At 50.8% G+C, this 11391-nt stretch overlaps 1 protein-coding gene across 1 annotated transcript in view; it reads left to right on the forward strand.

Moving 5' to 3' along the window:
* Positions 1-11391, forward strand: part of CCDC180 (coiled-coil domain containing 180) — a 70050-nt gene that overhangs the window by 48342 nt on the left and 10317 nt on the right. The window contains 9 exon segments of the mRNA XM_032240128.1: positions 291-435; positions 613-729; positions 3179-3277; positions 5557-5676; positions 6859-7031; positions 7328-7445; positions 7447-7580; positions 9203-9280; positions 10733-10799. Coding sequence (XP_032096019.1) covers positions 291-435; positions 613-729; positions 3179-3277; positions 5557-5676; positions 6859-7031; positions 7328-7445; positions 7447-7580; positions 9203-9280; positions 10733-10799 — 1051 coding nt within the window.

The raw sequence follows: 11391 nt of genomic DNA on the forward strand, positions 1-11391 counted from the left end.
CATGAAGAATTCTTACCTTTACGCAGATTTTAATTCTAAAACTATTTTTATTTTGAATTTTGTTTCAGTTGGGTCTATTAAGGCCTCCAACCTGACAAACTGACAAAAACAGAGATTCGCACTGTTGATGAATCCTACTCCTGTCCTTAAGCCATCTGCACTCGTTTTCCCATCGTCTCGAACTCTAACCTGAAGCCTAGATTAAAAGTATATGTTAGCCACAGTATTGGGGAGAGATGGGAACTCTCAGGTCTGATCTGTGGCTTTTATTTCTCTCTGATTATTTTCAGATTGTTTTCAGAGGGAGGCAACTTTTCTCCTAAAGAAGTCAATTCACTGTGTCGTCGACTGGAGAAGGAAACCGCCCGGATAGAGTTAGTTGAAAGTATAATCATGGTCAACATGGAGAAGATGGAGAATGAGTACCTGGACCAGGTGGGGCCCCCAGCCAGGCCCCAGGCCAACCCCTTCTGCAGTATCCCTTGCTCAGCTCCCTCTGAAGGGAGGGCCAAGCCCTCATCCAAACATTCACTGGGCCTGTCCCCTTCCTCTTTCAGAGTCCAAAAGGTCCAGATTAAGCCCCTGTCCTTTACCCTTTATCTCTCTGTACAGGCCAATGATGTCATCAACAAGTTTGAAAGCAAATTCCGTAACCTGTCTGTGGACCTTATTTTCATAGAGAAAATCCAGCGGTTGCTGACAAATCTGCAAGTGAACATCAAGTGCCAGGTAGGATAGATTCATTCTTCATCAAGGATCTTTATCACACACACCTGCACACTAGGCACTGTCCCGGGTGCTGGGAGGCCGTGTGGTCTCTGTCATGTGTGTGGGACTTGCTCTTAAGCCAGGAAGACAGACACAATTTTTTTTTTTTTTTTTTTGAGACAGGGTCTCACTCTGACCCAGGCTGGAGTGCAGTGGTGTGAACACAGCTCACTGCAGCCTCTACTCCCAGGGGTCAAGCGATCCTCCAACCTCAGCCCCACAAGTAGCTGGCAGTTCCAGCCAGCAGTCACATACCACCATGCCCAGCTAATTTTTTTCTATTTTTTGTAGAGATGGGGCCTCCCTATGTTGCCCAGACTGGTCTCGGATACCTGGGCTCAAGCGATCCTCCTGTCTCAACTTCCCAAAGTGCTGGGAATACAGACGTGAGCCACTGCGCTTGGCCAAAAATGAAATCTTAATAACTGCAGATATTTACTAGCTATTGAGCACCATGCATCCTGCTAACCAACTTATTTCAATTAGCTGTCTTGGTCCTCATAAGAGCTATGGGAGGCAAGTACTGTTTTTATCCCCATTGTAGAGATAAACTGAGGAGCATTTTAGTGACTTAGGTAGGAAGACAGAGCTCTTGAAGGGTAAAGTCAAAACGTGAACCCAGGTCTGACCGACACCAGAGCTTATGGCCATAACCACAAACAGACCATCTGTGCAACAGAAGGATAAGGTGGCTCCGTGAGGATGAAGGGGCTCAGAGACGAAGACTTAACCTGGACTAAGAAGGGGGGCTTCCAGAGGCTTGCCAGAGAAGTAGGAGCCAGCCAGGTAGGCAGTGGGAAGTGAAGTGTGATGGAGAAAATCCAGGGGGCTGGAGACCAGGACTGCAAGAGTGTGAGGGAGGAAGTGGGAAGCTCTGTGTTTGGAGAGCACCAGCTGGCAGGCAGTGGGGCCTGGGGTGGGTTTGGGTGGGACCATCTGCTCAGGACTGCACTTGGAGGGTGTGGGGTCCTGGCTGCTGGCCACAGAAAGGCTGGAGGTGGGTAGGTGTGGAGGCAGAAGTGGGAGGCCGAGTGGGAGAGAATCTGGCCTGGGCATAAAGTCACCTGGGACACATTCTGATTCCAGAGCTGAGTGGAAGTGGGATGGGTGAGACTTGGGGTACACTGGAAACGAAGGGCCTGAATTATCTGTGTAGGTCAATGCCCATTCAGGGAACAATGTTTGAGGACCCACTGGGGCTAGGACAAACTGAGCTGAGGAAGACAGACCTGTCTTTTGAGAGTGGCAAATGCGATTTGATAAAAGAAGGGTTTGCTGGCATCTCTCAGGCTCTGAGACAGGCACTCTAGTCCTAGCCTCCTGCCCCCTTTTGCCCCAGGAAGTGTTTAATTCATCCATCTATGAAATGGGAATCATAAAAGCAATTCCTAATATCATGGCACCAATAAATGAGCTGATATGTGCCAAACTGGTAACATAGTCCCTGGAGCATAGTGAATCCTCAGTGAAGGCAGGCTCTGGTAGAGGCCCCAGAAGAACCTCTCAGTCATTCCAGAAGGAACAGGAGGTAGCAGCAAGGAGCAGAGCCCACAGCTCCAGGGCATGTAACCGTACTCTTGTTTGAGGAGCATATTCCTAATGAGCTTCCAGCTGGTGCTGGCACCGATTCTTTTTTCTGAGCTGATATTTGGGGACTGTTCACAGGGTACAAGGTTTGCATTTCAAAATATCTAACACCTATGATAAACAAAATACATTTCCATCATGGACAATATTGGAAATATATAACAAATACATAACAGAATAATCCATAATTCTACCACATAGCATAACCCCTGTTTAAGATTTTGATTTATTTTTAAGCTTTTTTTCTATACATGAAAAGATGGGGATATACTAAAATTGGCTGCTTGCTATTTACACGAGTTTTATAAGCTGTATAATCTTTAAATATTCTGCAAAGACACTGTTTTGATGGCTTCTCTGTCATGAATGTGTTGACGTTTTTACTTAAGCATTCCTTTCTGGAAAAAAATTTGGTGAATTTCGCTTCTTGTTATGAAAGGTGGTACTGTGAAAAGTGCCCTTGCCAGGACAATCTGACCACATCCTTAGGATGGCTCCTGGAAGCCATAGTCCTGGGTCAGAGCATGACCTTTCCACAGTTCTCTAAGCTCTCCAGGGAGTTTCTACAGCCTTGGCCCTGCACTGCTGGAGCGGAGCCTGGTCTCCCAGCTTCCTCACCGCACTATGGGGTACCAATTTTGCTTGAACCTTACTTATTTGAGAGGGGGAAAAATTGTTTCAATGCAGTAAAACTGCATATCTTCCCCTGATTTCATTTTTTTTCAGTGCTTAATCAGTTTCTCAGATGGTATGTTTCACCAAACATTTCCCAGATCACAATATGCATTCTAGAAACAAAATCTCAGAACCTCTCGTTTTCTAGGTGGCCAAATCCAATTCACAAACAAATGGATTAAATTTCTCTCTGCAACAGCTTCAGAGCAAGATCAAAACTTGTCAAGAGTCCAGGGGAGAGAAAACCGTAAGTGTTCAATAGATCCTGCATGTGAATAATAAAGATGTATCACGCTAGAATCATAAACTTGAAATAAACTTCCATGTGTGTACAGGATTTCTCCAGCACAAGGTTGGTGGGGTGGGGCAGGGACATCTCTGAGCCTTCCTACTTAACCCCTGTTTCATGGAATGAAGAAAGGAACAGAAGAGAAAGCAGCCACTGTTCTCCACCCCCAACCCCTCCCAGGTAGGCATGGAGCAGCGTCTAGTGATGGGGGATGCCTGAGTCTGGCTTCCTCTGACCTCACTCCCTTGGGATGTCACTAGGTGTCCCTTGCTGTAAGGAGAACTCAGTTCCGGACGCATGACAGAAGCAGGGCCCTGCCCCATGAACAACCACTTTTTGTTTGACTTTCCACTTGCTTCTTTTTTTTTTTTTTTTTTTTTTGAGACTGAGTTTCGCTCTGTCACCCAGGCTGGAGTGCAGTGTGCAGTGGCACAATCTCAGTTTACTGCAACCTCCAGCTCCAGTGTTCAAGTGATTCTCCTGTCTCAGCCTCCTGAGTAGCAGGGGCTACAGGCACCCGCCACCACACTGGCTAATTTTTATATTTTTAGTAGAGACAGGATTTCACCACATTGGTCATGCTGGTCTCAAACTCCTGACTTCAAGTGATCTGCCTGCCTTGGCCTCCCAAAGTGCTAGGATTACAGGAGTGAGCCGCCACATCTGGTCCTACTTGCTTCCTTTGATCGTAGCACAGAAACTGGTTTTCTCTGTTTAAAGTATGGAGAGTCAGAATTGGAGCAGAGTTTGAGGGGAGCGTGATTCCAAGCATTTACCAGGCCCTGATCCTCAGAGCAGGTTCTGGGTGTCTACGTGCTTGTTTTTCTGCCATGAGTGCACAACTCTATCCCCCACTCTGCACAGTGAAGGACAGCGCATCCGTCACTGACGGGGACCCCGGGAGTTCTCTTCCTGGATCTGCGGCTTCAACTCCGGGCAAATGACTTAAACTTGCTCCGTTCGGTCTTCCCTGGCCTGTCACCCAGGCCACTCCAGGGAACCTTTCCTCAGCAGCCCAGCCAGGTGCTCCCAGAACCAGACACCCCAGCCTGAAGGTTCAGGAGTGGGAAGCTTCCTCCTCACCATTCCCTGTCTTTTCTCCACCATTTCAGTGACTCTGAGTTGCAGTTCTATTGTTAGCACTGACAGCACATCTATTTTTTTGTCTTTATTGCTTTTTCTTGTATAGTATATTGCATGACTCTTGAAAAAAGTGTAAACACTCACAAAGCATAGTTTGTAGAATAAATGTCCCTCTCACTATTCTCATTTTCCACAGAGGCCCTCTAAACCCGCTTATGTATATGCATGCACATGTTTCTACACATCCACTGAGATTACTTGCCCTGCAGTGCAGATGTGCAGAGGAAAGGTGGTCCCTATATTTTGTCCGTGACTTACCTGGTCTCCCTTGTGAGCCCCCTAAATGGGGAGCAGGGGGAAAATGCGGTTAATCAGCTGTGACTTTAACAGGCTCTTTAAGGCAGCTCTGCCTCTCCATAACAGAAACGTCCAGTCTCTCACATCCCCACCTCCCAACCCCTGCTCTGTCCTCTCCTGTTAGGGTGTTGCGTGGGTGCCAGGGGCTGCCCAGCCTTCCAGCCAGGTGAGGAGCATGTGAGTATGGGTGTGCAGGCATTCCTGTGTTGATGGAGGAGGCTGGCTGGACAGTCTGCAAAGCAGTGATCAGGGGACAAGAGTGATGCCCTGAATATGTGGCGAGAGGGAAGATCCTTGCAGTCACATTCCTGCACACCTGTGGGGTGCTGCTCCGAGGGGGTGCGTGTTAGATGTTGCCATGGAGATGCCCAGATCACTCTCCTACACACTCCTACACACCCTTGCCACCTGGATCAAATATTTCCTTCTAAACATAGAATGTTAGAGCCAGAGAAGATCCAAGGGAATATTTTGTGTCCCCATCTTACAGATGGGGAGACCACGTTGAGCAAGTTTAAGTCATTTGCCCGGCGTTGAACCTGTAGATCCAGGAAGAGAGCAACCGATGTCCCCATCAGTGAAGGATGCACTGTCCTTCACTGTGAAGTAAAGACCGCCAGCAGAGCCAGCCCAGCCTTCCCCACTCCCCAGGGCCCTCCCTGCACGTGAGGAGCCTCCATTAAGCCAAGAGGCTTGATCCTCACCAGCCCAGCCCCTGTTCCTGCAGTTCCCACAGAATCTGCCCATCCTCCTGCAGTCTGCTTCCCTGGGGCCTTCTTCCTCCCTGTTCTCACTAGACGGTGACCACAGAAGAACTCCTCGGCTTCGTCCAAACTTGGAAAGAAAAACTGAGCCAGAGGATTCAGTACCTCGACTGCAGCCTGGACAGGTTGTCCATGACCGAACTGGTCTTCACCGTAAGGAATGGGATGGGGTGGCAGGAAAGGGTGGGTGAGCTGTTGTCTGGGCTCCCAGGAGACCCGCAGGGCTCAGCAGAGCCAAAGGGAAGAGGGGACTCCCAGGCCTCCACTGGACATCAGGTCTACTGAGATGCTGTGGAAAGATCACAAGCTGTGAAGTCAGAGCTGGATTCTAATCACCAGTGGGCCACTTCTCTTGCATTGGTTTGGGGGAGACCCTTCAGCTCCTGGCACTACCTCCCCTGCTCCATCAGGACCCTCACTCACCATGTCCACAGGCTCTCAGGCCAGCCCCACCTCTCAGCCTCTTCCTTCCCACCTGTACCCAGGAGCAGCCCTGGCTTCTCCCCATGCCATCCCCAACACCTCATCCAGACCCCCTGCCTCTTGCCTGCCTGGTGCCCACAACCTCTCACGTCTCCCATGGTCCATTCCCCGAACATGGTTGGAAGAGGTTGGTCTGACCATGTCACTCCCCTACCCTTAGGGCAAAATCCAAACCCTTTCACTAGACACACAGCAGCCTCCATGCCTTGTCCTCCATGCCCCTTCATCCACCTCACTCTGCCTATGACGTTGCTCCCCACTAGACTCCTCTTGCCCCTTGGACTGGTTTGGGGTCTCCTGGCCTATAGTCCAGCCTCACCTCCCCGTCAGTCTGCAGACCACGTGATGGGGGTCTCCATTTTGTAGGCTGTCTGCCCTGAGACTGCAAGCCTCTGTGGGCAGAGCCTGCATCATCCCCACCCCTGCACACCCCTCACACTGGGCTGAGATGCTCAGCAAACTTCCAGAGGGCCCCAGGAGCTGATGGCTGCGGAGTAGAGCACTGCTAGGCCCTGCTCTCACCACCAGGCCTGGACCAGCCTTCCTTCTGTGGGGAGGCGCCTCCCACCATGCAGCCAGCATGAGGCATCCATCTATCTCTGGTGGGGTGTCCAGCAGCATGGGGCTCCAAGGGTCCAGCCTAGGACCTTCACTCAAGGGGTTGACAGGCCATCGCTAAGATGAGACTCAGAATGAAACAGGGAACAGCCTAGGCACCATGAGCACCAATTCCACCGTTTCTCTACAGCCATTCCACCGAGGCTGGGTGGGAAAGAACGTGAATTTGGCTTGCTGCCTTGCTGGCACCTGGGCCAGTCCTCACATACTCAGGCCCTTCTCTCTGGCCTGCAGAACACCATCCTGAAGGACCTGGAGGAGAAGAGTGACATCCTGACATCTTCAGAAGCCCTTGAAGAGGAGGCCAAGCTGGACCTGGTCACCCCTGAGTCCTTCGCCCAGCTGACCCGCATGGGGAAGCCTCTGATTGAGGACCCCGCTGTGGATGTGATCAGGAAGATCCTGCAGTGAGTGGCCCCCAGGGGTGCACCCGAGGCCCTGCTGCCCCGGCCCCTGGCCCTGGACCTTCAGGGACCAGCTTTGGGGCCCCGCACACTGAGGCTCCATGTGGTTCACCCCTGAGAGCCTGCAACCTCAGACAATGGGCTTCCCACCCAGAGCCCCAGTTCCTCTTCTGAAATGGGGCTTGTGACCAGACTGACTGACATGGTGCTGAGGACTAACTGGGATGTTGCTCAGACCCTGGCCGGAGCTGTCCTCATGGTCACTGTGGAAGAGCTCACACCCTTTCCTTTGGTTTCAGACCTCCCAACGCAAAATGGCCAACCCACCATTGTGACAAAGATCGGTCCCAGACAGGTAGAGGCGCACAGACTTGTGGGTCTCGGGACAGCAGTGGGGGTGAGGCTGGCGGTGCCGTGTGGCCCATCCTCACCTCCTGTCCTCTGCTGTTGTCCTGGGGCCTCGTCACCCAAAGGCTTCAAGCGACACCGGTGTCGGCCAGAAAACTCTGGGAAGAAGCTCCTGTCCAGTGCCAGTGTCACCTCTGCAGGCAGGTAGGACACAGGGCGGCCAGAATCGCTCCTTCCCAGTCCGTCTCTCCATACAAAGGCGGGAGATGACCCATGACTTTCCCAGGCTTTTCCTCAGAAGGCACCACGGAGCTCACGGCCCTGAGACTTGATGGGGCTCAGTGAGGAGTGAGCTCTGACCCCGGCTTTAGTCAGGCGCCGTCCTTGGTTTGCTGGTTGTCCATGGTGCTGGTGGATCTCAGCCCTGCCACACACGGTTATGGTTAGAAAGACGGGGCCGACTGCTTTCCTGGAGGGACATCACAGAGCCGCACAAGAGTCCTGGGCCTTGGCACACTGCCCACCAAGCCTCAGCAAGGTCATTAAACTCGAAGCTTACCTCACATGCAGATTTTATGGAAGGGGCATATCAGAAGCCCCGTGGCTGAGCAGACTTGCTAGCTCTTTGTGTCAACCTGGTTGACACGGGTTCATTCCTGGTTTTGAGAAGGTTAAGGGAATCCCTGTTTTGCCTTTCCCTCCAGAAGGTCTCGTTGAGCGTGTGTGCTGCATGCAATGCGGAACGAAACAAAAGACCAGCCACCAGGAGAAGAGCAAAGGCTATTGACTCAGGGCTGACCACAGCAGGGAGTCAGCCACCATCCAGGGCGTGTCAGTAGAGCTCCCAGGGCAGGAGAGGAATGGGAAGCGTTGCCCTCCTCTCCAGCTGTGCCCTGGTTGGGGGTTGTGGCATGGGGAAGCTGGAGGCTGCCCACTGAAAGCAGGGCATCCCAGGTGATTGGTGAGGGGACATGTTTGACTTTCTCTGGTTGGTCCGAAGTTGGAAATGAGGACAAAAATTAGGAAAGCTGTCATTTATTAATCAAGTCTTGCCTGTTTGGGGCCTGCTGTTATAGGCGATAACAATTGATTAGTGATGATACAGACTGTCCCCAGAGCTGACAGTCGCACTTCCTGCAAGTCTGACTTAGAGCAGGCTGACTTCCTGGGTGGCTTCTTGTAGATAAGGGGGTGGTCTCCTGGGTAGGTTGCTGCACATCGTGGGTCAGAGCTCTCTTTTTATATGATCCAGCATGAGCAGTTTCCATGTTCAGACTCTGAGGTTACAAAAGGAAGTCCAAGTCACTAGGGCTGCCAGATAAAAGAGAGGGCACCCATCTACACTGGAATTTCAGATCAACACCACCTAATTTTTTTTAGCATAAGTATATCCTAAATACTGCATGTGATATACTAATGCTGAAAATCACTCTGTTAATATGAAATTCAGGTTTAAATGGGTGCACTGTATTGTTATGGCCAAATCTGGCAATCCTGCTTGTGGTTCAACTTTTTTTCTTTGGGTCCTCATCACGGGGAGGCAAGAATGCAAATTTCTGGACCTGAGCGCCTCTGCCCCTCACCCTCTCCCAGCAGCCATGGTTGGGTTTTAGCAGTTAAGGTGATTAAGGTTTCACCCCACGATAAGGTAGAGACACAACTGTTGAGGAGGGACACGTCTCAAAGGGCTGGACCCTGGAAATGGGAGCTGGGTCGCCCACCGGCAGGTACCACGCCTCCAGCAACTTAGGCAGGGATCCTGCAGGTTCAGACCTACGTTGTGTCGTCCACAGCCTCCAGACCACCCACCCACCTTTGTCCTACAGCCTCACGCGGCACTCCAAGCCCAACAAAACGGAGAGAAAGTACCAGGTGCTCGGGGACAAGCCTCCTCCTCCCGCCGAGTGAGTGACAATGCCTTTCCTTTTGACTGTATTCAGCCTGTTTGGGTTGGGGAGCAGCAAATGTGACTCAGCTGAGGGGAAAAATCAGAAAGGGGAAAGGGAGGTTTAAGCAGGGGATCAGTGAGAGGGGACATCAAAGATCAAGGTCAGTTTGTTTTGGCCCACTTCACCTAAATTTGTTGAGAAACATTTTCATCAAAATTTCACATTCTCCGAGCTAACAAGCATTTCCAGGTGGTAGGGCAACAGATCCCCTTCGAGGTCTGAGCTTTTTTTTTTTGTAATGTTTTTCAGTGCTTTCCCCCATTTCTCTTTTCCTTTATTGTAACTCTAGTGATTAAAAAAAAAGCTGTTAAACTTAGTATAGCTTCATTGCAAGCAAACAAGCAAAATTCCAAGTTCAGAAAACGAAAAGCCTTCAGAGAAAGTCAAGCTCCACAAAGGAGTTCCCCCTCCCCTATATCAGAGATCACCCCCATACGGCGGCCCATCTCATCAGCCCTTTCACCCTGGGGACCTCATCTCTGGGGGTCGTGAACTTTTCAAGAGAAGTGTGGCTGTGACATCAGGCAGCCCAGGTGTAGCCGCCAGCTGGCAGGTAGACAGTTGCCTCGTCCGACACCCAGGGGCACTCCTGCACAATTAATACTTTGGCCTTCTGTTCTTTACAGCTTGATGCAGGCAGATGTTTGGTCCTACATGGAATCCTGTTCATTTGAACTATTTATGAGTAATCATTCTTTCAGCTAATCAAGGCATTGCCAGCTGCAGGCACTGCAGTGGGGCTGGGGATTCCATGGTGAACAAGTACAGACAGGGCCATGTCCTGTGTCAAAAGATAAAGTCAGGCACATTAAAATGCTGGTGAGTTTATTTGAGCAGTCAGCTATTCATGTGTTGGGCATTGCCAGACCACCAGCGGTGCAGAGATCCACTGAGGGAACACCAGGGGGAACCTTTTATAAGATGTTCACAGAAGCAAGGCAAAGAAAATATTTGCTTAAAGTGAGAAGTTCCTAGCTGACGATTTCTGATTAAGCTTACATTTTCCTAGACTTTGACCGTTCATTCTGAGTTGGGTTTGTTTTTTAGGTAGGAAGTCCAGGCACTGGAGTCATTTCAGCTTGATAGCCTCCCATTTATGACCTTAAACCCTGGTGGCCATCACAGAGCAGACTGCTGGGAGAGATGGTGGTTAATCAGCCCAAATCCACCTGATTAGCATGCCATAGGGCTGAGGGGGCATTAATCAAAGCGTATTAAAACCAGGTGGTCGGAAATTGCTGCTGTCATGGAGAGGAATCAGAGTGTGCAGAGGTCCTGGGGCAGCAGTGAGTAATTTCAAGAAGTGACCTTGAAACAGAGCACTTGGAGAGTTCTGCTCATTTGGTTTTGTCCATGTGGATGTGTCTAGACCAGGCCCCTCAGGGACCTGTCTTGTGTTTGTTGCAGGGATTTTAAGGGGATCATCTTGACCCTCCTCTGGGAGAGCAATGAGATCCTGCTGACGGTCGCAGAGGTGAGAACCACCACCCACAGCCTGTGCCTGCCCTGGAAGCCACCCCTTACTTCTGCAGTCTGCTGATCAGGCCACTTGGGGGAAAATGAGGAAGAGAGGATTCTACCCCCGCCACGACCACAGCATCCCACCTTCTGTTATCTCCTATGACTTTTTTTCTTCTAGAAACTAAACCTCATTCATTCATCTAATTGATCACCAAACATTACTTAGACACCACTCACATGTCAGGTACTGTGTGTGCCAAGAGGAACAAGCCCAGCCTCTGTCCCCAAGGCACCCAGACCCAGTGGGAAGCTGTCAGACGTGGCAGGGGCACAGAAAGAGGTGGGGCAGTGGGAACAGGCACCAGACAAGCTGCCCAGTGTCCTGTTCCCACACGCTCTGCACCCACACATCCTGTACCATGGTGTGGGTGCATTCTCCTGTCTGCCTCCCACGGGCTTCTGCCTCCTTCAGAGCAGGGTCCCTGGCTCTTCCATCTCTGTGGCCTGCAGCCTGTACCCAGCTTGGCACTTCCTTGTAAGCTCCCAACCTGGTCACCAATCTGAGATTCCATTTATTTGGGTCTTGAAGAATAAATAGGATTCTC

The sequence above is a fragment of the Sapajus apella genome, unplaced genomic scaffold, assembly GCF_009761245.1.
Source record: "Sapajus apella isolate SASKATOON/1434 unplaced genomic scaffold, GSC_monkey_1.0 scaffold46, whole genome shotgun sequence".
Taxonomy (NCBI): Eukaryota; Metazoa; Chordata; class Mammalia; order Primates; family Cebidae; genus Sapajus; species Sapajus apella.